The sequence below is a fragment of the Grammomys surdaster genome, unplaced genomic scaffold, assembly GCF_004785775.1.
Source record: "Grammomys surdaster isolate TR1022 unplaced genomic scaffold, NIH_TR_1.0 130, whole genome shotgun sequence".
NCBI classification, from domain to species: domain Eukaryota; kingdom Metazoa; phylum Chordata; class Mammalia; order Rodentia; family Muridae; genus Grammomys; species Grammomys surdaster.
Genome location: NW_021604588.1, coordinates 23,309,915 through 23,334,876, shown reverse-complemented (window position 1 = coordinate 23,334,876; position 24,962 = coordinate 23,309,915). Strand labels below are relative to the sequence as shown.

Below are 24,962 nucleotides of genomic sequence, written 5' to 3'. Positions count from 1 at the left end.
AAAAGAAGGGGATCTAAGCATGTGTTCTATATGTGTTATGATGGGCTGATGTTTATGACTTCATCAAGGACATTACAGTGATCTTTTAACTGTTACTGTCTCTTAGTAATGTCAGGTATTTGATAGGACTGGACTACATTTTAAAAACAGCTTTATGAAAAGTTGACAGGGCTGAAGCTGTAGCTCAGTTGGTAGAGTGCTTGCCTCCTATGGACAGCCTAGTTCATAGAACCAGGGCTGCATGAAACAGACTGTTGCTGGTCAGGATGCTTGTAGTCTCAGTACCTGGAGGGTAAAGGTAGGAGGATCAGGAGTTCAAGATCATCCTTGGCTACACAGCAGATTTGAAGCCAGCTTGGGCTACATGAGACCCTGTCTCAAAAAAAGATAAAAATTCTCACTCATATCCTATAGCCTATCCATTTCCATAGTTGAGTAGGTTTTAATACACTCACAGATGTGGGCCACTGTCAGTCAGCTTTAGATTATTTTCATCAGTCAGGTTTTTATCTGATAATGTCTTCATTTTTAAAAATAGCTTTGTTGGGTATAGGATTTTTGGTTCAGTGTTTTGAGACTTTGAATGTGATTCTGTACTCTGGCCTCTATCTTCTTGGTTGAGAATTCAACCGTTAATCTTAGACCCTGTAAATAATTTTTAACATTTTATTATTTATTTATTTATTTATTTTGGTTTTTTTGAGACAGGGTTTCTCTGTGTAGCCCTGGCTGTCCTGGAACTCACTCTGTAGACCAGGCCGGCCTCGAACTCAGAAATCCACCTGCCTCTGCCAGCACTTGGGATTAAAGGCGTGCACCACCACCACCCGGCTTAACATTTTATTTACGAATTTTATGAATGTGAGTACATTGTTGATCTCCTCAGAGACACCAGAAGTGGACATCGGATCCCATTACAGATGGTTGTGAGCCACCATGTGCTTGCTGGGAATTGAACTCAGGACCTCTGGAAGAGCAGTCAGTGCTCGTAACCACTGAGCCATCTCTCCAGCCAAAAATAATTGTTTTTATCTTGGGACTTTCAAGATTTTGTCCTTGTCTCACCTTAGGAACTTCGACTGCACTGAGTCTAGCCTATGGGTCTCCTGGGTTTTATCCCCCCTTTGATTTTTCTGTTTACGTTTGTTTGCTGCTTGTGTGCACAGGCAGCGTGGGGGTGCTTGTGTACCACAGAGTGCACGTGCTGGTCAGAGGATAACTTCAGAAGCCTGTTCTTTCTTTCCACTATGGATTCTAGTGTGGCAACAAGCACATACTGGGTGAGCCATTGCTGGCCTGAGTTGATCCTTGGAGTTCACGCAGCTCCTTGGTTACCCTAGGTTACCCTTGATTACCCTAGGTTAGAACGACTCACTCTGTTTGCAGAGTTGCTGTCACTGCTCCTTCACATGTCTTCTCCTGCTTCTGTTCTCTCTCCTTCTGGTACTTCCATTATCAATAGATTAATTGTAATGATAGTGTTCTACAGGGTACTAAAGCTCTGTTCATTTTCCTCCACTTTTAAAAATTAGATTTATTTGTTCTATATGTGAATGTTTTTCCTGTATCTGTCTTACATGCTGCACCCTGTGTGTAGTTGGAACCCAAAAGACCATTAGATTCCTTGAAACTGGAGTGATCCATGATGGTAAGTCACCACGTGGGTACTGGACTTGCACCCAGGTCCTCTACAGGAGCAGCAGTGCCAGCCCTCTTCTGTTTAAGATTGGAATTTATCTCTTGATAGGTCTTTCAGTCCTGATGAGCCCCTTCAGTGAATTTTTCTTTGTTAGACTACTTGAGTCTATGATCTCCATTGCTTCTCTTTATTGGTGTTTTTCTTTATCTCCACTTAATGTGACATTGTCATGACACTTTTCTGTAATTGTGGTTCCCTTTGAATAATGGCTACTTGGAAATCAGATCTAGTGTGAACTCTCATAAGCAATTAAGTTATGCCCTTTTTCCCCTCTTTGTTAACCTGTGGGCTGTACTTTTCCAGACAGAGGGGTAGGGATGGAAGTAGGAAGGGTGTGGACATGACTCATACCAAAAGGCTCCTCTGAGCTGTTCCCTTTTACAGATCTCTTCTGACAATAAGTTGGCCTATGGAGTCCTCGGTGAATCCAGAAATCTCTATCCTTCCCTTCCATCACAGCACCTGCTGTTTCTGAGAGCACTTGTAAACTACAGGTTTCTTTGGGAAAGGAGCTAGCTTTATGTAAGCGTAACTTGTAGGTAGTAACCTAAGATCTTTTTAGCTTGCATTCAATGCCAGGGATAGGGTGACTGGGGCCGTATTCCTAGTGGTGCTGCCCAAAAGTACAGTCTCCGATACGAGTGGAATAAGAAGGGAACCCTGACCTCTCTACTGCACTTGGTTAGAATTGGGCTGCTGCAGCAGGATAGAAGTACCAGTGTCTGTTGGTCCCCGAGGAAGGCTGTCGGGAAGATTGAAGTAGAGGGAGCCTCTGATTCTCTGAATAGAGTTCCTGCCTAGCTGAGCGAAGGGAAAAGGAACTATCTTCATTTAGATTCCACTTACTAAATTTTCATAAATTATTTGTGGCATAGGGCTCAAACCCAAGGCCTTGTTCATATTAGATGAGTGTTTTTTCACTGGGCTATTTAGTACCCTGAGTTTTCATAGATAGTCTTAGATAGGAATTTGCTCTTAGGTCTATTCATAGAGCCTTTAGATGATGCTTTATATTGTTTATTTTAAAACTTTATTTATTTATTTATTTAAGGGGTCCTCTTGTGTAGCCCTGCCTATCGTAGATCTCTGTGTAGACTATAGACCTAGCTAGCCTTGAACTTATGGTGATCTTCCTGCTCTGCCTCTCGAACGCTGGAATTATAGGCATGTACCACCATACTTGGCTAACCAGTTATTTTAAACTGAACTTTGAGGAAGCAGGTAGATCTGAGGAATTCTTACTTTGTCTTCTTGGAAGCTAGTCTTTGACTTGACTACAATTTTAACTTGTTTTATAGTAATAATTAGTACATTTTATCTGGGCTATCATAGCTTCCAGGTATAAAGTTATACACTTACATTTAAAATCTTAGAGGATATGGGAAAATTCCTTGACGTAAATAGCTTTCTAAAACTGACGCAAGAAGAAATAAAAATTTCAATAGGTATGTGTCTATTTGAGTGAGTCTGAATTAAGAAAGAATATGACTAGAAAATAAAATTGCAGAACAGTGTCTCTTATGAACATAAACTGAAAAATCTTTAGTAAAATATTGGCAGATTGAATTCTAAAATATATGGGTAGAAATTATGCATATTGACCATGTAAGATTCGTGCCAGGGATGTAAGCCTATCTTTGTTTTGTTTTTTTTTCTTTGTTTTGTTTTTATTTTTTTGACAATCATTTCTTGACCTTTTGCCCCTGTTCTAATGTAAAACATGACTAACTTTGGTTCTTGACAAAGATACAAAGAATAGAGATTGAAGACTGCCTTCTTAGCCACATAGCCAGAAAAACTGGATTCCGCATATAGAAGAATGGGGCCTGGCCCGGATCTACCCTTGCACTGTAACCAACTTAGGACAGGTCAGAGGCCTTCAGTCAGTCAGACTTGACCTGATACTTCTGCAAGTAAAGCACTTCATGATAGATCATAGGCAAGGGCGTGTTGGGAAGGATTCCAACAGCCCAGGAAATAATCTGGGAATTGGCATAATTGGAATTACACATAACTAAGCTTCTGTACAACAAAGGAAACAATTGCAGAGACAGCTTACTGAATGTGGAAAAATAAATCTTGGCCATCTACTCACCAGACCGGAGATTTGTCCAAATATGTAAAGAGAGCCGCAAATATTAAACACACAGAAATTATTCAGTTAGTAAATGGACTAGTGGCCAAATAGATAGTGCTCAGTAGAAGAAATAAAATGGTAGTAGTGCTTTAAAAGTACTCAGTATGCTTAGCCATCAGGAAAATGCAAATGGAAATGTTTTGAGAGCCCATCTCACCCCTGCCAGGACGGCTGTCATGAAAACATGACAGCAAATGCTAGCAAGGCTTTGGGAAAGGGGGCCCTTATTCACTGCTGGGGGAAGGCACACTTGTGCAGCCGTTATGGAAATCAGTGTGGAAGTTTCTCAAATAACTAAAAATAGAGCTACCTGTAATCCAGCTAATCCACTCTTGGTATATACCCTAAGGACTCCTAACTCAGCGTTTTACAGAGATGACTGCTGCTACATTATTCACAATAGCCAAAAAATGAAACCAGCCTATATGTCTATCAAACAAAGAATGTAGTACATGTATACAGTGGAATTTTACTCACCTTGTGTTAAGTTCTCTAGAGGAACAAGACTGATAGAATGCATCTGTATTAAAAGGAAATTTATCAGAGTGGCTTACAGGCTGTGGTCCAGCTAGTCCAACAATGGTTGTTTCCTGAAGGAAAGGCCAAGAATCTGGTAGTTGAATCTACAAGGCTTTTAGTCAGTGTTGGACTCCTGAAGAAGTAAGGTATGTATGTATGTATGTATGTATGTATGTATGTAATGCCTCAGCAACAGGATAGATGAACTTGCCAGCTAGAGTGAGGGCAAGCAGGCAAAAAGCTTACTTCTTCATGTACTTTTTTGCAGTTTACAACCAGAGCTGTGGCCAAGATTTAGGACAGTCTTTTGACCTTAGATGAACCAGTCAATTAAGTCCCTCATAGGTGTGTCCAGTTACTTGGGATTTAATTGATTCAATTAATATTGACAATCAAGATTAGCCATCATACAGCTCTAAAGAGAAAGTGAAGCTGTGACATGTACAGGAGAGAGACTAGAAATCATTACGAGAAATATCCAATGCCAGAAAGTCAGTAGCCACTTGTTTTACTCTTATGCAGAGCCCAGATTTGGGGGCCGGGAGAAGAGAAAAGATCATGAAACTAGAAGAGATCATGAAAGGGGAGAGAAATCTTAAGGGTGGGGTAAGATGAGGGTAATGGATACATGTTAGATACATGTGACATGAAAGTAGGAGAGGGCACCGTCTGGGTCGTTCTTGGTTTCTTATTTGTCTAGAGCAGCGGCTCTCAGCCTTCCTCGTGCTACACTTTGATACAGTTCCTCATGTTGTGGTGACTCTCAACCATAAAATTATTTTTGTTGCTACTTCATAACTAATTTTGCTACTGTTGTGAATCATTGTCTGTTTTCCTATGGTCTTAGGTGACCCCTAGGAAAGGGTCATTTGACCCCCAAAGGGGTTGAGACCCACAAGTTTAAAGGAACATGGGATGCTCCTCGGGTGCTCCATTGATAGCATTTGTTCTCTCTGCACTCCAGGTGGTTTGAATCTCAGCTTCATTACCAGTTTACTTTATCATCTTAGGCCTGCCTAATACAGAATCTTTCAGTATTTTTATTTGGGGGGGAACTACTGGAGGGGTGCTCCTTTTCTCTTCCCCAGCCTCTGATATTGTAGCATTTTACATATTGTGGAATTGTCTTAGGGTTTTACTGCTGTGAACAGACACCTTGACCAAGGCAACTCTTATAAGGACAGCATTTAACTGGGGCTGGCTTTCGGGTTCAGAGGTTCAGTCCATTATCATCCAGGCAGGCATGGTGCAGGAGGAGCTGAGAGTTCTACATCTTTATCTGAAGGCTGCTAACAGAATACTGACTTCCAGGCAGTTAGGTTGAGGGTCTTAAAGCCCACACCCACAGTGACACACCTACTCCAACAGGGTCTCACCTTCTAATAGTGCCACTCCCTGGGCCGAGCATATACAAACCATCACATGGTGTCTTTCAAACTTTTAAACTACAGACTATAGTATGAAGCACATCTTGCTTTACAACTGAGGACCCAAATACAGTGCAGTGAAATAATACTATGACACGTGGTACCCTCTGATTCCTTTGTTTGCTTAACTCCAGTTGTGACCCATCAGAATGATACTACCGTCCAGTTGGTTTCATCCATACTTTGAAAAACAGTACTCTAGAGCAGTGTTTTTTAAAGTGTGAGCCAGGTACATCTCAAGTTGAATGTTTTGGGGGAAAAAAACTTGAAGAGTTTAGGAAACACCTAACAGGACTTTGGGAGAGTCTTTGAAGATCTCCAGAGAGGAAACGCCTCATTTCTCCAGAACTGTCTTAGTCTCGCCTGCTTGTCACAGGAGTTTTATTTTTAACAGTGGTAAAGTCTTTAGTGAAATCAAATTTCACTCATCATAAGATGGAAAAGTTACATGCATTTTAAAAACTCATATTCCAGCCAAGTTTAAATTAATTATGTATTTCGCAAAGGCATAGCACATGTGTTTCTTTTATAGCTCGCTCCTTGATTGTGCAGTTTCTCTTGTACTCTTCATAATATTCATGCAATGCTTTTTTATTGCTGGTTTAGTAATGGTTTCTAGGAGACTCCTTTCAAGTAGCCATAGCTCTGAGGATGTTACTGAAGATGAGCACAATTTGGTATTACAGGCCATATAATATTCTTTGCTAGCAATATCAACGGCATTGAAGTTGTTGACTGTACTGTACATAGAATAGTGCGTAGCAGTACATGTAATTGCTCTTTGGTAAATACTTGGGGTGTTTGTAGGACTGGCTTCGTTGTATCATTTAAGTAGAGTCATTATTACTGAACATTCCTCAGCACTGTCAAAAAGAAAAAATTTAAGGGAGAAAATGTTTGTTTTAGCTCATGGTTTCAGAGAGTTGTAGTCTGTCCCAGCCAGGAAGGCCGTGCAGTGGGAACATGTGGCTCCTGATGCTTGCTTGCATCAGGACAGGCAGGAAGTGGCATGGCTTTCACACGCCCATCCCTAGTCACCTGGCTCTGCTATCTAGGCCCCATGCCTCAAAGGTTCCACAGCCCCGGAAACAGCACCACTAGCAGTGGACCACATTAGCCTGTGGGAACAGTTCAGTTGCAAACCATAGTGCCTGTTACTTTACCCTTCCCTTCATACTCAGGGTCTATTTATAGGTTTTAAAGAAGTTAATATCTGTCAATGTGTTAGTTTCTCTGTTGCTCTGACAAAAAGACCTGGTACAAATAAAGGAAGAAAGATTTTATTTTTAACTGCATGCTCTTGGGCAGAACAGGAGTGTGTGGTGGAGAAGCTTCTTCACCTCATGGTATACAGGAACCTGTTATAATTTTCAGAGGCATGGCCCAGGACGAATTTCCTCTAGTTAGGCCCGCCTTCTGAAGCTTCCATTATCCGCCAGAGTGCCACCAGCCCGCTGGGAACCAAGGGTTCACCTCAGGGGCTTGTGGAAACCATTGTATTTTCAAACCAGAACACTGCTTAAAATAGATAAGTAGCATTATAATCGATAAATAGAGGCTAGCCTTTAAGTCTTAGACACTCTCCTACCTCTGCCTCCTGGGATTAAGAGTGAGGCACTACTAGCTGAGGCTCTGAGTGAGAGACATGGCCTTACAGATAAGAAGAAAATTGGTGTCACACGTGGGAGTGGGAGTGTGGAGAAAGAGAGCGGGACTTGCCCATGGATGGCAGTCACATGGAGATCACATGTGCAAGTGGGTAAAGCGTGAATTTGTTCCTTTCAGCATCGGGGAGGAAAATGCTCAGAAATATCTTAAGACTGTTAGAACTGAGTCAGCTTCTAAAGATGGCACCTATTATCCTCAAATCATCATTGTAATGGAATCTAATTATAGTAACAGTAAAGATGCCGTACAAGGGCTGGGACAGGGCTCACAGGTAGAGCACTGGGTTAGCATGTGGGAGCCCATGTGCTCAGTCCCCAGTCACACACACACAAGATGAAGATGTGATACAGTAACACACACACAGAAGATGAAGATGGATACCTATGTACCATCTACTTGAGTAAAGACAAAGCTATATTTGAAGGATATCGTTTTTTAATAAATGAGTAACTGCAAGAACTATGAGGATTTTCTCTACGAGCTAACAAAGGGTCTTGAGTGAGGTGGTCACCATCATCTTCTTAAAGTGTGTTATATGTGATCTCAAAAGCTTAGCATTGTTCGGGAGGTTTTCTTTTTTTCTTTTCTTTTTTTTCCCCACAGTACCTACCAATTTCTCAAACTCCTATAATCAATGGCCATATTAATGAAACAAATAGTCTTTCTTTTTTGTTGTTTTTTTTTTTTTTGGTTTTTCGAGACAGGGTTTCTCTGTATATCTCTGGCTGTCCTGGAACTCACTCTGTAGACCAGGCTGGCCTCAAACTCAGAAATCCACCTGCCTCTGCCTCCCAAGTGCTGGGATTAAAGGCATGTGCCACCACTGCCTGGCTGTTTGGGAGTTTATAAAAAGCAAAAATGTTTTATTTCCTAGATTTTTAAACTAATGAACTTGGTACCAGTGTTAGGAAATGCCTTGTATTAATTGAAATTAACTATTTAACAGAAAACTCCAAAAGATTTAAGAAAAAGGCCATTCAGACGTCTCTGACCTAGCAGAGATGTGCAGGCTCTGCTGCTGAACACCAGCTGGGGTTGGGCCATGCAAGGGTAGCGAGACCTGACTGCTGGCCTGCGAGGCCCGACTGCTGGCCTGTGCATCAGAGCTGCCTCGTTCTCTCACAGCACTCGAGGTCTCACTCCAGAGCTCAGGCCACTCTCATCTACAAATTTAATGATCCTTAAAAAAAAAAAAAAGTTAAAATATGCCCATTTCTGAGTAGCTCCATAAAAGATGATTGAATAAAAAATATTATAAAAATAATAAAAATGTTATTTACTGTCTCTCAGCTTCATATCACAGAGACCCCTGCTGGCTCTGGGACGGAGCAGGAGATGATTATTTATGGGTGTAGAACTGTCTTAGAAACTTTCAGTAGCATGGCCTCAAATGGCTGTCTACAGCACATTCAAAATTTATTTGTAATTTTTATCATTTCCTCCAGAAGTCTTGTAAATTATGCTGGTCTTTGTAACATCCACACTTTGCTATAATAAAAAAGAAAAGGGGGCTGGGGAGGTGGTTCAAGATGGGCCGTGGAGTCATGAGAACCTGAGTTGAGTTTCCAGTACTCAACACAGAAGCCAGGTACCTATAGTCCCAACACTGAGGAGATGCAGACAGGAGGTCTCCGGGGCTTGCTGGCCAGACAGCTGGACAAATTGGCAAATCCAGGCTCACTCACATACGTGCATCCACATCCACTCATGGGAACACAAAACCCACTACACATATCCTCACATACATACACACACACACACACACACACATACACACATACACACATGGGGACATAACAAAATCCCCTACATGCACACTCACACACATGCACAGACACCCATTTGCAGATACCTGCTGTGAGATTTTAATCTGTTTGAAGATCCTTTTTGTATCTTTATATAAAATAGGAACTGGTTTTCAGTGGGGAGATAGCTTTACATAGATGAGCCTAAGTGTCAGGTTCTAGCTATCTGATCTTAGAAATGTAAGCTCAGTGGTTCAAGAGACTTCGATGAGTGAGCCACTAGAAGGTCCCTGCTGGTGGATTTAAAAGTCCAGCGTTTAAATGTAATTTTTTATGCTAAGAACAAAAAGATGTGGTGCATTTGTTAGGATCAAAGTAAACCTTGTTTCTGTAACAAGGAGAAGGTAAATACTTATTAAGCGTCTTTTATGTGCCAGGCTCTATGAGAGGCCGTGGAGGGAAGAGGGAAGCAACAAGCATAATAACACTTGGTTCCTGCGCTGGGGGACCTCATAGATTAGGAGTATTAAAAATACAAGATAGAGTTACCATATCATACAAGCAATACTGCAGTAGAGATACATACCTAAAATACTTTAGGGTAAAGGTGGATTTACCAACCAGTTTAGTTTCGGTTCTATTAGGAAAACTCTTGATTTAAGGACTTAGGCCAAAATGGAACCAGTGAGTAGAGCCTCTAAGATATGTGGGGACGTGGGCATTCTGGGCTCAGGAACAGCCGTGTTCTTCAGGAGCCCCAAGGGCTCTGGTTTCACTAGGCTGGAGAGGCATGCTTGGTTGTGTTGAAAGGTGACTTGTGGCATAGGCAGTTGTACTTTCATACAATACAGAGGCTTCATTTTCTAACTTATTAAGGATCTTATTGAGTATGATAGTATTGACTCTTTTAGGAAAGTCTTAATTTTCTAAGTAGCTTACATAATAAATCAAAAATGAATAATTAGTTATGAATGATTTGTGACTGAAAATCTAGAAAGGGATGATGAGCATCTAAAATAACTGAGGTGATCACAAGAAAGGTGTGTTAGAATCAGTAATATTCAGTGATTGGTTGTAGACAGCAGGAATAGCCCAATATAAATCCCTGTGTGAAAGGATTACAGATGCCTGGATTTACCACTCTGTCACTTAGAGGACTGTACACGTGCAAATAGCATCTACAAAATTATGTTAAAAAAAATACAAAGTAACATTCAAGTTGGTTTATTCAGAATTTTTCTCTTTCTATTTATAGATGCCACTTCAAATGAACAGCAAGAGCTTTTCTGCCAGAAGCTACAACAGTGCTGTGTACTGTTTGATTTCATGGACTCTGTTTCAGACTTGAAGAGCAAAGAAATTAAAAGAGCAACACTGAATGAACTGGTTGAGTATGTTTCAACTAATCGTGGTGTAATTGTTGAATCAGCGTATTCTGATATAGTAAAAATGGTAAGCCTCTAGATTTCTATTCCTCAGATTAATGTAAGTTCAAAGATCTGAGGTGTATGTATGGTAACTAACATGCTCAAAAGAATGTTCTTAAAAACATACCCCTGGGGCCAGGCATGGTGGCACACCTTTAATTCCTACTTCAAAGACAGAGGTAGGCGATCTCTGTGAATTGTAGGTCAGCCTGGCCTAGGTAGTGAATTCACAGTGACATCATGAGATTCGTCTCAAAAAAGCCCATTTGAAAGATTATCTAGCCGGGCGGTGGTGGTGCATGCCTTTAATCCCAGCACTTGGGAGGCAGAGGCAGGCGGATTTCTGAGTTCGAGAGTTCGAGGCTAGCCTGGTCTACAGAGTGAGTTCCAGGACAGCCAGGGCTACACAGAGAAACCCTGTCTCGAAAAACCAAAACCAAAAAAAAAAAAAAAAAAAAAGAAAGACTATCTGTTTCATTGATATGGCCATTGATTACAGGAGTTTGACAAATTGGTAGGTACTGTGGCTCTTGGATACCTTTTTGGATACAGTAGACCTTCAACTTAGAACACGATGTAGGCTCAAGCATACTGTTCTTGTGTAGGGCTACTGGGATTCGGTTCCCAACCTGCAGCTCTCTGCCTGTATATAGCTCAGCTCCAGGAGGATACCTCTGGTACCTACACTTAGGTGCACATCTACACACAGACATATACATGCAACTAAAACTAGCATCTTAAAAATAACCAACAGTGTGAATTCAAGTTCATACAGGTCATAGAAAATGTGTGAGCGAGTAGTCACTGGGAGTTGTAAGGGGGCAGAGAAAGCGAGACACACACGTCGTCCCCCCACTACAGGCATCTCCCTACTCAGTGATCACCCAACTCTAGTCATCCCCCATTGCAGTCATCCCCCCACTAGAGTCATCCCATCACCATAGTCATCCCCTTACTAGCTCACCCTTAAACTAAGCTGTCCGATCTGGTCTGTTCATCTTTCTTAAAGGAAATAGGCTGGGTGTAGTGGCACACCTTGATCCCAGCACCTTGGTGGGGAGAATAGGATGTGTGTGCTTACCTGGGTCCTGGCTGACACAGAGGATGCAGAGGAGGAAATGATAAACACTGTCTGTCACTGACTCTAAAATGAATCTCAGAGCCCTTAACCTTGTTTCGGGGTAATTTGTTTTTAAAGTCTCAGATCTCAAAGTATTAAAACATAGGTAAACCATCATGAGGTTTCGTGACTATAATAACAAGGTGTTTTTGTTGCAGCTCTAGACCATAGCTGGGTTTGGATATGGGAGGAGTTGTAGAATGATCAAACTAAAGATCAGTGAAGTTGGTAACTAACTTTATCTCTTACCCATGATCCTCTCTCTTCTCTTCCCCGATCCTGTTTTATTGTAAGCAAAATTTGTAAAGAGCAGCTGGTGATGGAAGGGGTTAGAGGTGCCTTGTGATCGTCGGCCGCTCGGGGTCTGAGGAAGCTAGTTACTCCATACAGAAACATACGCACCTTTATGTCTAGAAGAGATTTATAGAGCTGAACTAAATTTATAGCTTTACCTTTTTTCTGTAATAAAGTGGTATTAGAATGTTCTATTTTTCACTGTTAAATTCACTTATACAGCAGAGAACGTGAGTCCAAATGTAATTTCTTTTCAGATCAGTGCCAACATCTTCCGGACACTTCCTCCAAGTGATAATCCAGATTTTGACCCGGAAGAGGATGAGCCCACACTTGAGGCCTCTTGGCCTCACATACAGGTATGCACTACCAGTCTGCATTAACAATGTTTACGTGTCAATGCTCTGCTGATCCTGTGGACGTTTGAGCTGCGTGTGTTGTCACCTGACTATAGCCCTAGTCCTTGAGAGGCTGAGGCAGGATCATCGTGAGTTCAAGACCAGCTTCAATTACCATACCAAGAATCTGTCCCCCAAAAAATATAAATATGAGCCACTGAGGTGTTGCAGTGGGTAAGGGCACATGCTGCCCAGCCTGATGGTTCAGTCCCAGGACCCATATAGTGGGATAAAAAACTGATTCCTGCAAGTTGTCATGTGACCTCCACATGAAAGGTGTGACACATGCACCCCCACACACAATTCAAAAACACACAAAATAAATACATGTTGACTTTTTTAAAAGAAAAAAATGATATATTTTATTTCAAATACATTTTCTTAACATTATTTTGTTTTCTAAAAGTAATGTTTTGTTGTTTTGAGATAGTCTCTCTATGTAGCCCTGGCTGGAGTGGAACTCACTCTGTAGACCAGGCTGGCCTTGAACTCATGGAGATCTACCTTCCTCTCTGCCTCCTGAATGGTAGGAGGCTTGCGCCACCACAGCTGGCTTACAGGTTTTTTTTGTCCTTATTTTGAAGTTAGGTTGTCTGATTAAGTACAGCCATTCCAACGTTTGGCTGCTGTTTACGTGACTTATATTCTCCATTCTTCTATTTTTAATCTCCGTTTTGCTTTGAATCTAAAGTGTGCGTCTTACAAATAGTAGTTAGTCGGAGGCGCTAGATTCACTGTCGTCTTGTGTTTTAAGTTCTCTCTGTTATATAGCCCTGGCTGCTCTAAAGTTTGCAATGTTGACTAGGGTAGCTTTGAACTCAGAGATCTACCTGTTTCAATGCCTCCTAAGTGCTAGGATTAAAGGTCTGTACCACCAAGCCAGGCCCTTGAATTATTTTTTAATAGAATTAAGCACAAGTTCATCTGAAACTGTCTGCTATACTTGGTATAAAATTAGTAGTGGTATATTTAATAATGGGAGGGTTTAAAAGCATCAAATTCTCATTAGCCAATGTTACTCTTTTTTTTTATTATTTGTAGTGGATAGTCTTTGGGAAAGACTTCTCGTTTTTGAAAATTTTAAAGCAAAGACAGATTTTCTATCAGGATATTTTTATATACTTACAGAAATTTAACATAAGAAACTCAGCCAAGTAAACAATGTGTTTCCAGTTTTCCCTTGTATAATTTGAGGCTCCTTTTAAATTCCCTGAGAGAAAATGGTTTTTAGTATTTTAGGAGATGGTAATTGTTATCAAGATACGATTTCTAGGCCTGATGAGACTGCTCAGTAGATAAAAACACATCTGTCAAGCATAGTTACCTGTGCTTTATCCCATAACCCTCGTGATAAAGAGCCAACTTCCACAAATTGTCCTCTAACTGAGCACTCCACGTGTGCCTGCCCTCTCTCCCTCTCCCACCCCCCTCTCTCTTTTCTTTTATCTATGGTCTGTATATGTCTAAAATTTTAAACTCTTGAGTTACTAAAATTTGGTAATGAAATGTTTGGGGGCAATCTGAAACTACTTAGGTTCCCAGTGTGATGACGTCATGTATTTATTTCAGCAGGTTTTCCAATGGAATATAAAGCTGCTTTAAGTGAGATCATAGAAAGTTATCATGCTGGAAAAGGGGGCTCAATGGAACGTTCCTCTTGTGCCTCTGACACCTTAGAGGTCCAGTGTGACAGTTTTAGTTGTGAGTAGGTGCTATTAATGACCTTTGCTAATCTCTGTGTGTGGCAGGGGAGGCTTGCAGTGTTGCCCAGACTGCTTTTGAACTCTTGGACTCAGGTGATCTCTTGTCTCAGCTTCTCAGTAGCTGGGGATACAAGTGTTTGCTACCCTGTCCATCGTGTTTTGTTGTTTAATTTTGAGATTGTATTTTAACATTTCTTCCTTCCAAACCCTCCCATATACTACCCTTTCCCACTGTCCTTCAAACTGATGGCTTTTTTCATCGATTGATATTAAGTCTGTGTGTTACTTGTATGCATGTTTTCAGGGCTGATGGTTTAGCACTGTATAGTTAGTGTGACTGTATAGTTGGGAGGACTAGGTCTCCTGTTCCCAGCTTCACTCAGTCGCCTGTAGTTCTGTGTAGTGTTGGGGCCTCATAGGCTTGTCTCTGTCCAGTTTGGCACAGTTTATTCTAAGGTTTGTTCAGTGGATAAAAGAGCGGAGAGAAGACATCCAGGCTGGACATGTTCAGACAGCTCAGGGTTTTGCAGAATCTCTGCTTTCTCAGATGTTTAGACAGTGGGATGCATAGAGAATTGGGCTTCTGTTTCTGCTCACTGTGCCCCGGCAATGCTCTAAACTGGTAGTGTAGATTCCTTCACATCACTTTCTTATTAACAGACTTTGGAAGGCACGTGGTCACCATATTCCTTGGAAAAGGCCTTCTGTAATACCTATACTCATTAAAATTGCCTCTCAGTCTTGTATTCTCAGGGTCATATGTTTTTCAGTTTCTTTAGCTTATGGGTCTTATTTTGAGATTCTTTAGTATTCGTACTGTTTTCTAGTGGACCTGTATCTTTTTAGTGACGAAGAACAGAACTTTTTAATTTTGTTGGGCTTGGTTACCTTAGGAAAGGCGTTTTCAGAACTGACTAGCATAATGGGACTGGGTTGTGGCATACTTGGTAGCGTACATGCCCCAGATCAGTTGGTATAGTGATGGATCTCTGTAGCCCAGCATCAGGAGGTAGAGCAGAGCCATCCAAAGTTACACTCATTATCAGTTTCACTTCGTGTTCAAGGCCAGCCTGGGCTACATGAGACACTGTTTCAAAGACTGAGTAGTATAGCTTCTAGTATCTCTTGTCTTTAGGGTGTAGGGTGTGCTCTAATGTATACAAATGGCAGGCTGGCCTTGTAACAAACATGGGTAAAAGTCTACCTTTCCTTAATGCTGAAGCTGTGGCTGTGTGTTCTGACTTTTTTTTTTTTTTTTTTTTTTGTATTTTGGCTTTTTCAAGACAGGGTTTCTCTGTATAGTCTTGGCTGTCCTGGAACTCACTCTGTAGACCAGGCTGGCCTCGAACTCAGAAATCCGCCTGCCTCTGCCTCCCAAGTACTGGGATTAAAGGTGTGCGCCACCACCGCCCGGCCTAGTTTCTCTTTCTAATGGCCTTGCCTGGTGTCTGTAGTCCTGGGGATTGAGTCCAGGGCAAGTATATAATTCTTCATATGAACATAGAGAAACTTCAGTAACTGCTCAGAAACAGTGTGATCGACTGTGATTTCATACAGCGAGTAAATATTCAAGCCTCCCTTGTGTGCTTCTGACCTCGGGAGTAAAGAAGGTACCACTAAGCAACCCCCTGAGACCCTAATGACTACATGTTTTATGGTGTTCACCCAGAAGTGAACATTCTTAAGTCGGGTGTGATAGGTTCAGGAAGAAATAATGTAGGAAGAGGGAGTAGAGAGCGGCTCTGGAATGAGCTTCATTCCCAGAAGATGGTCACTGTGATGAAGGCCGTCAGCTCTGTAGGCCAGGGTTTCTTCCGCCTGTTTATAATACACACGCTGTGTGCATTCAGTAGCCTTTGTCCTCTCCTTGGTGCTGCTAAGTTGGCTCCTGACAGCGGGCATTTGCATCTAGACCAGTCATTTCATGTGCATTGTTGTTGGGGGAATTATGTAGATGAAAATTATTTTTAAAACCAGGCATCTAGAGAGATGGCTCAGCAGTTAAGAGTTGACACTGTCGGGCGGCTCTTACAGAGGACCCAGGTGTGAGTCCCAGCAACCAGCGTCAGAGCTCCAGTTCCAGGGAGATATGACACCCTCTTCTGGCCTCCTTAGGTATTACATTTACATGGTGCACAAACAGACATGTAGGCAAAACACCCACACACACATGAAATAATACAATTTTAAAAGAATAAACCATACAGTTTATGAACAGCACAGCATTCATCCACATATTGGTTTAGGAATCTGGGGCTTGGGCTTGATGTCATGTAAGTTCTAGTCATATAAGTGCTAGTTCTCTGAAAAGTTACTTGATGGCATGCCTTTGTCGTGCAATCAGCAAAGCTCTGTGCGAGTGAGCATTCCAGGCCCACGCTGTGGCGTATTTGTGCCCCACAGCAAAATTATTTTTATTATGTTCTTAATGTATAATTAACATTGAAAGTTAGGTATCTTGGGCTGGAGAGATGGCTCAGTGGTTAAGAGCACTGACTGCTCTTCCAGAGGTCCTGGGTTCGGTTCCCTCTTCTGGTGTGTCTAAAGACAGCTACAGTGTACTCATATACATAAAATAAATAAATCAATCTTATAAAAAACTTAGGTATCTCAATCAGATACTGTGCCCAGATGGGTTAGATGCTATGATTGGCCTGGAACTCACTATGTAGACCAGGCTTTGAACTCACAGAGATCTACCTGCCTCTGCCTCCAAAGTGCTGGGATTACAAGTGGGCCACTACACCTGCTTAGCTTTTTCTTTAAAAAAATTTTTTATATGTGTACACACACATGCATGTCTTCATGTATGTTATACACATGAGTGTAGTTGTCCACAAAGGCCAGAAAAGGGCATCAGAGTCCCTGAAACTGGAGTTAACAGGCCCTTAGGAGTTACCTACTGTGGGTGTTGGGAACTGAACTTTGGTGCTCCTAACTGCTGAGCCATCAGAACTGCCCCTCCACATCCAGACCCTGTCCAGCTTTTCATACAGATGCTAAGAATCCAAATTCCAATCCTCACACTTGTGAGGCAAGACATTTACCCATTGAGCCATCTCCCCAGACCCCAGAATGTTTAAGTGACCTTGTACTTTGGGATCTAATTCTCTTGTATTTTTAGAATGCTTAATTGATATGTTTGCTTATAAATTAAGTTGTATCTTGAGGCCAATTTCTTACCTTTCATAGCTATTAGGTTATTTAATTTTTTTTTCCAGACAGTGGTTTCTGTGTATAACCACCCTGGCTGTGCTGGAACTCTCACTCTGTAGACCAGGCTGGCCTTGAACTTGCATTCTGAGTGCTGGGATTAAAGATGTGCACCACCACTGCCTGACTATGATTTGAAGACTCTGGCTGTGCTTTCTCCTTGATTGCTTTAGTTCTGACCTGCAGTGATAGGCACACTGCTGTCCTACGGGCTGCAGGGGCTTCTTGGTACAAGACTCACCCACTTGTCTGGTTTATTTGCTCTGGTATACAGTTCCTTCCTCAGGCCTGTGCTTCTACAGTTTAGTTTGTTACTCTACAGATGTACTGCTTTCAGTTTCATTTTTCCTGTTCTGCTCTTATATTTGTGTGTGTGTGTGTGTGTGTGTACACATGTGGAGGAGGTCATATATACAACCCATGGAAGTCTTTTTTTTTTTTTTTAAACTTTCCACCTCACTGGGTCTTGGGAATTGTACTCGGGTCAGTGATTGGCAGCAAGCCCTGTTACCTGCTTGAACCATCTTACTACATCCTCTACCCTAGTTTAATAGGAAGACTCGGTTTTTAAAACTGGTATGGCCACACTGTCTGCTCTAACTCGGAGCCTGTGCTTAAAGGGACTCTAGGGGACAGGGGGACATAAACCTGATGATACCTTGGGCACGCCAGTTGGTTCTAGCACCTCATGAATTACGATCATTCAGTGAGTGATGCAGAACCACAGCCCTCACGGAGACTGCTTAGTTAGGGCCTCTTGCTGTGATGAACCAATGACCAAGAACAGTCTAGGAGGAGAGGGCAGCCTGTCAAGGAAGGACTTAAGGACTAGAGACAGGGACTGACGCTGAAGCTGCAGAGAAACACTGCTTACTGGCTTGCTAAGTTTACTTTCTTACACATCTCAGAACCAATGGTCCAGGGATGGCACCACCCAGATCAGTCATTCATCAAGAATATGCCCCACAGACTTGCTACAGGCTATCTGATAGAGACATTCTTATCAGTTGATTCCTCTTCCCAGACAATTGTAGCTTGTGTCAATTTGATAAAAAGCCAACCAGAAGAAAAACCAAAACTATAAAGATAAAGGTTCTTTAAAACTTTGTTTTTAGAAACAGTTACCTACTCAGGCTGGTAAGAAAGGTGTGTGTTTTTATACGAACTGTAATTCAGAATATTATCAACATCATTTTGCTTTTACTTATCTTCTCACACAGCTGGTCTATGAATTCTTCTTGAGATTCTTGGAGAGTCCTGATTTCCAGCCCAGCATTGCAAAGCGATTCATTGATCAGAAGTTTGTACAACAGGTAAGGGACTCTTAGATCTCAAATGTTTGTATCTTGGCACTTGCTTATTAATAACTGATGTTAAGAGTAATCTTAGGTGGTCTGGAGAGATGGCTCAGGGGATGAGAGCAGTGACTGTCCTTCCAGAGGAGCCGGGTTCAATTCCCAGCACCCACATGGCGTTCACCACTGTGAGTCTAATTTCAGAGGGTCTGGCACCCTCACAAAGACATACATGCAGGAAAATGGCAATGAAAAAAATAAGCAGTCATTTAAAAGTAGTCAGTAATTATTCCTGACAAGTAAAAGCAGCTTCTAAGGTTAGCAAGATCTCAGGGGTCAGAGTACTTGCGGCTGTTCCAGTAGCTGTATTCGATTCCCAGCCCCCAAGTCAGGCAGCTCACAAAAGCCTGTTAAGTCCAGTTCTGGGGCATCAGGTGCCATCTTCTGGCCTACACACAAGCTCACTTTTTTCCTGTAAGTAGCTTTCCCAAGTTCAATTTTGTATCCAGAGTAAGCACCTGATGACATTAGTCAAGTTGCCCTTTCTTCAGTGCCTCAAGTTTGGGGTGACCATTTTATCTAAAGGTGTATGTCTCTGAGCTTGCCGTGTTTTTAGTCATTGTGACTGAGCTACGGATGGCTTTCTCCACATCTAGCATCTGAACAGCAGCTGCTTGTTTCCCCCTCCCCGGTAGCACCACAGGCCCCACCCTGAGCAGTTCCTTAAGCCACGGGTAAAATAAAATGGGACCTTAAGGAGAGGAGATGGCTGAGCACATGGAATGAATGCCTTCTTGGTTTTTAGAAACTGGTATTACCTCTATTTCTTGACACTAAAGTGCAATTAATTTCTAAGAATGTATCCATTTGTTTTTATTGTCAAGATCCTTGAAGACTTAACAGCCTCTCTTCAGTCGTTTACAGTTTTCTGGCCCTAAACAGAACTGTCACATGAACCATTCTTTATCCATTTTCTCTTTTAAAGCATTGTCACTGTGTAAGCCTTGATAGGGATTTAATGCTGAGAGAACAGTTTAACTCCATTATGAAGACCTTTCTGTCCTGGATGATAAAGATTCCACATATTGGGGCTGGAGAGATGGCTCAGTGGTTAAGAACACCGACTGCTCTTCTAGAGGTCCTGAGTTCAATTCCCAGCAACCACATGGTGGCAGTAATGGTATCTGATCTGCTGGTGTTTCTGAAGAAAGCGACAGTGTATTCACACACATAAACAAATAAATCTTAAAAGATTTCACATATTTTGAACTGTTCCCTTCAAGAGCCCTTCATAAACTACACAAGATTAGATGTTCGCTAACAGTACAATGTACACATCAACAAGGAATAAAGTCAGTCCAATTAAAACGGGGCCTTTGGGGCTATTGCAAATGAAGGCACATTTACTTTCTTGTATGGCTCACCTGTGGAGTATACTCAGGCTCTTGTGAAGCCACATGCATTAACTGTATCTCCGATGACAGCAGACTGAGGGGACCTTGCTTGAGTGCTGCAGTAACCCGGTGCTCTAGGGACTTAGACTGGTGGGCTTCTCTGAGGAGAGCCAGGAGAGACCTAGTAGAGCAGGAACCGTTCCCTACCTTCTGCCTCAAACTCCTGAAGTATCTAGAAAGCCAAGGCAGTTAACTGTCTGATCCCAACAGCACTGTGTGCTGCCCACGGCTGCAGCTCTGAGGTATTGGGGGTGGGGGGGTGTTTCTGAAAACTGCCGTATGAGAATTCTCAGCTTTCGAAAGTTGAAACTCAGAAAAATAGGAGAGATTTTGTTAAAAGAGCTGAGGGGGGATGCACTACATAATTTAAGTTTATATTCAAATAAGATAATCTCCCAAGAAAACTAAGATATATATATTGTTTTTTGTGGCACAGACCTGTCATTTGAATACTTCATAAATGTTATGCTTGTTATAAAGAGGGAGCTCACATCCAGTGCCACATAGTAAATGGCAGTCTGGATTTGAACTAGAACAGTGTCACTCTTCCTAATGTGTGGCCCTTTAATATAGTTCCTCGTGTTGTAGTGACCCCTGGCCATAAAATTATTTTATTATACTTCATAGCTGTAGTTTTGCTGCTGTTAGGAATTATCATGTAAATACCTGATATGTGACACCAAAGGGTCTGTGACCCACAACTTCAGAACAACTGAACTAGACCCTATGGCCTTGGCCGAATTACTCTTAAAAATAGTTTGAGGGCAACAGAGCCAGAAAAACCAGGTTTCCTGGTATGAATATAATATTTCTAATTAATGTCCCCTTAGAGATAAATCTACTTTGAACAAAATCATCTCAAGTAAACCAACATCAGAAACATGAATTTAAGACTAAGATGAGAATGCCAGTCATTTCTAATTATAATAATTTGGACCAGTGCTTTGTAGGTGTTTTTGGGTGGAGCGTCATGCAGTACCTTAACCTAGCCAAAAATGAGTGCAACCACAAGGAAGCTGCTTGTTTAGGGCACGTGAGTGTGACTTATCAGTGCCTCAGAATGTCTGCTTGGGTTTGAAATCTGCACAGAAAGAATGAAGAAAGAGTTTGTCCCCTTCCATGGGCAAGCCCAGCATCTCAGTTTAGAACAGGTCTGTGCAGTTCGGGTAGACTCTGTGTAGCTGGAGATGTTCAAGGTGTCTCACCACCACGCAGCCTTCCAGCAGCCTGGCCTCCAAATGCCAGCACTCTGGGAGGCAGAGGCAGGAAGGTTGCAAATTCAAGGCCAGTGTGGGCTACAAAATGAGTCTCTGTATGAAAAATAGTTTTATTAAAAAAAAGTTAAACATGATAACACTAAAAATTATACTTGGAAAGAATTTTAAAGTTAATGGCAAGGTTAAAAATTGTAGTTTTAGTAAGTGGTTTATTTTGTGTGTGTGTGTGTGTGTGTGTGTGTGTGTGTGAAGACAGGGTTTCTCTGTGTATGTAGCCTTGGTCTCTGTAGACCAGGCTGGCCTCAAACTCTCGAACTCAGAAATCTGCCTGCCTCTGCCTCCCAAGTGCTGGGATTAAAGGCGTGCGCCACCACCGCCCGGCCTAGAAAGTGTTTATATTCTTTAAAATGATACAAGGAATTATAGAAATGAGTTTAGTGAAAATATTGATACTTTTCTTAGTTTCGTTTACTTAGAAAAGATAAAAATCTAGTAAGGCAGAATATTTAGGGAAAATGTTACAGATTTCATAGGTAATCTTAAAATCAAAATTAGAAAAAAGAGCGGTTTTAGCTCGATTATTTTTTTAAAGTAATTTGTCAGATTTTTCTTAAAGCTCCTGGAGCTTTTCGATAGTGAAGACCCGCGCGAGCGCGACTTCCTCAAGACCGTCCTCCATCGCATTTATGGCAAGTTCCTCGGACTGAGAGCGTTCATCAGAAAGCAAATTAACAACATTTTCCTCAGGTAAATTCATCATCGAGAGCAGTCTTCCCCCTCATCCATGCCTTCGCGAGCCAAGCTCCTCAGGTGAATTTTAGTGAAACCCGACCGAGCTGATGGCACCTCAGTCATCCCGGCACACCCCGTGATTTTCACATGGGCAGTGTAACACTGTGGCAGCCTGTCACCTTTGCCAGTCAGCAGTGGTATAGCAAGGACAGTGTTGGATGGGTGACCCTAATGCTGTGTTTGAGTTCAAAGAAAAATTTGCTCAAACTTTCTCTGAATTTTTTTTTTTTTTTTTAGCAATCACTATTTAAGCCAATACCTGTACAATTGCTTTCTTTTGACGTTTCTGATAAAGCTAATTAAAATCCATATGGGACTGGTTTAAATACTGGTGAAACCTGTGCTTCACGTCAGACTTCACAGTAATACCTGTTTCTGGTCGTTTTCTCTTGTGTCAATTACTGAAGATGCAAAATTAGGCTAAGCGTGGGAGTGGAGGGGGGCTGCCTCCCCTAGTCTTACGTCAGTGTTCTTCTCCTCAGCCCTGCAGCCCCGTGTCACCCCCACCTCATGCTGTCACCCCCACCTCATGCTGTCATGTTGCTTTAAAGGCGGTTGTGATAGTAGGAAACTTGATAGCCTGTGTCATTTACAGTCTAAAGTTTCTGAAAAGTTGAAAAAATAGACGCCCTTTTCCTCGGATTTTTATGTGAATAGTGGTCTCCTACTTTGAGGTTTCTTTAGGCAGTCCGTCTTTCTTATATATTAAGTGTAATATGATGATCCAGATGACATGATAGATACTGTTCTCACGTGGCAGATTTTTAGCAGGGTCTGCGTGACACAGGGATGTAGCTCACTTGGTGCCGTGGTGGCACACCTGTAATGCCAACAGGCTCAAACGGTCAGGGTTGGCTACCCAGAAAGCCTGGAGACAGTTTGGCAGTCTCCAAACAAAGTCTGGTGTGAAGCCCAAGCCTGGGGCTGAGCAGCCAGCGCCTGCTTTTCCTGCTGCCTCGGGCTGAGTTTCTTCACTGTCTGCCTGTTCTCTGGTGTTTACATTTTATTACATCTGTCTTTATTTCAAATCCAGGTTTATATATGAAACGGAACATTTCAATGGTGTGGCTGAACTCCTTGAAATACTGGGAAGGTAGGTTGGGGTGGGCTTTTGTTGCTTTTTTTTTTTAAGAATTAAGTTACTGGAGGATGTAAAGTGAATGAATGAATAAATAAATAAAAAAAAAAAAAGAATTAAGTTACTGAAAGAATGTTTTCTATTCTAAAAGCTGGAGTTGAAATAAGTTCCCATTTGAGAGTTTGGAGCACAGTGCTAGAGACCCTGGGTTCAATCCCTAACAAACAAAGCAGAAGACGATTTCAGGGCCTTGGCATATATATAAAATACTGTTGTGTGTAAGGGCTTGGGTCTACACAGCTTGGGTCTAGAAGCTGGGAAGAGGTAAAGTTGTCATTCCGTTAGACATCCACTACAAGAATTCTTACCCAGATGTTGATAGGCCATTCCTTTAGTAGAGTCTTTGGTTTTATATACATATGCCCTTTCTGTTCACCGGTACCAGTAATGATAGAATTATCTTAATTCCAGATTATTCAGTAGAGGAAACTCCCCGCTTATCACTCAACATGCTGGGAAGTCTGACAGCATTAAGACAGTCGCTCCTGTTGCTTTAAGGAAGGAAATTAAAGGCAGCAGTGCAGAACTGAAGTGGCAGTCTTTAGATGTCAGATTACAGGCTGCCCTGGAGGGACAGAATTTAGCAGGCCTCTCACAACTCCAGTCCTGGAGGTGGTGTAGCTTTGGAAACCACGTGACTACTTAACCCTTCCCTGCCCTTTCCTCCCTGCAGTATCATCAATGGCTTTGCCTTGCCACTGAAAGCAGAACACAAGCAGTTTCTGATGAAGGTTCTCATTCCTATGCATACCGCCAAAGGACTGGCCTTGTTTCATGCTCAGGTAAAGTTCAGAAAAACTACAAATGGATAGTTCCAGAAACAAATAGAGGCAACAAATGTGAGCGGTATTAAGGGGCTGGTTTCATGTATAATTAAGGAATGCGCGTTGGCAAAGTTTGATTATGAGTTTGCTTACATACTACTACTGCAGTTTAAGTTAGATAGAGAAAGTTATCAAGTTTACTTAAATTATTTAGCTGTGTGACCCTGAATGACTCTCACACGGATGCAGAGTGATGTTAATGATCTGCTAGGCTCGGCCACTGTTAGCATTATGGGATCTGCCCTGGAGGACTAAATGGGTGTGTTTGAGTTAATTAAGTCTAGAGCTAACAGTCTGTTGAACTTAGAACTTTAATAAGAATGTATTCATCTCATACTGCAACTTAAAGGTGGAGTGACATTTTGTGTCAGTGTGAAACTATCCCATCATTCCTAAATGTTACTTCATTACCATCTCTTAAACTTGCCTCTGCCCTTCAGCTGGCGTACTGTGTTGTGCAGTTCCTGGAGAAAGACACAACACTGACAGAGCCGGTGAGTGTTCAGTTCCTGTTCATGCTCTTGTCTAACCACTGGCATTTCATTGCAGCCTGGGTAGTCAGCTCTGACACAGTAGGAGCAGCTTCTGGGGGCCTGGGAAGGGATCCTGCTCAGGAGGTAGTAGGCATAAACTGAGGGGATTAACAGTTAAGATGTAGCTGGGCGGTGGTGGCGCACGCCTTTAATCCCAGCACTTGGGAGGCAGAGGCAGGTGGATTTCTGAGTTCGAGGCCAGCCTGGTCTACAGAGTGAGTTCCAGGATAGCCCGGGCTACACAGAGAAACCCTGTCTCGAAAAACCAAAAAAAAAAGTTTAAGATGTAGCTAAGATCCACTGTTAGCCTTCCTCACAGGAATCTGTTTCTGTCAGTTCTTACACTGAGAACACACTGA

The 24,962-nt window shown here is 42.0% G+C and overlaps 1 protein-coding gene across 2 annotated transcripts in view; it reads left to right on the top strand.

Moving 5' to 3' along the window:
• The window catches only part of Ppp2r5a (protein phosphatase 2 regulatory subunit B'alpha), a 43,294-nt gene that overhangs the window by 14,358 nt on the left and 3,974 nt on the right, over positions 1–24,962 (top strand). For both annotated transcript variants that reach the window (XM_028757788.1, XM_028757796.1), the window contains exons 2-8: positions 10,451–10,647; positions 12,294–12,395; positions 18,571–18,663; positions 21,933–22,063; positions 23,142–23,201; positions 23,920–24,028; positions 24,511–24,564. In XM_028757788.1, coding sequence (XP_028613621.1) covers positions 10,451–10,647; positions 12,294–12,395; positions 18,571–18,663; positions 21,933–22,063; positions 23,142–23,201; positions 23,920–24,028; positions 24,511–24,564 — 746 coding nt within the window. The remainder of the gene's footprint in view (positions 1–10,450; positions 10,648–12,293; positions 12,396–18,570; positions 18,664–21,932; positions 22,064–23,141; positions 23,202–23,919; positions 24,029–24,510; positions 24,565–24,962) is intronic.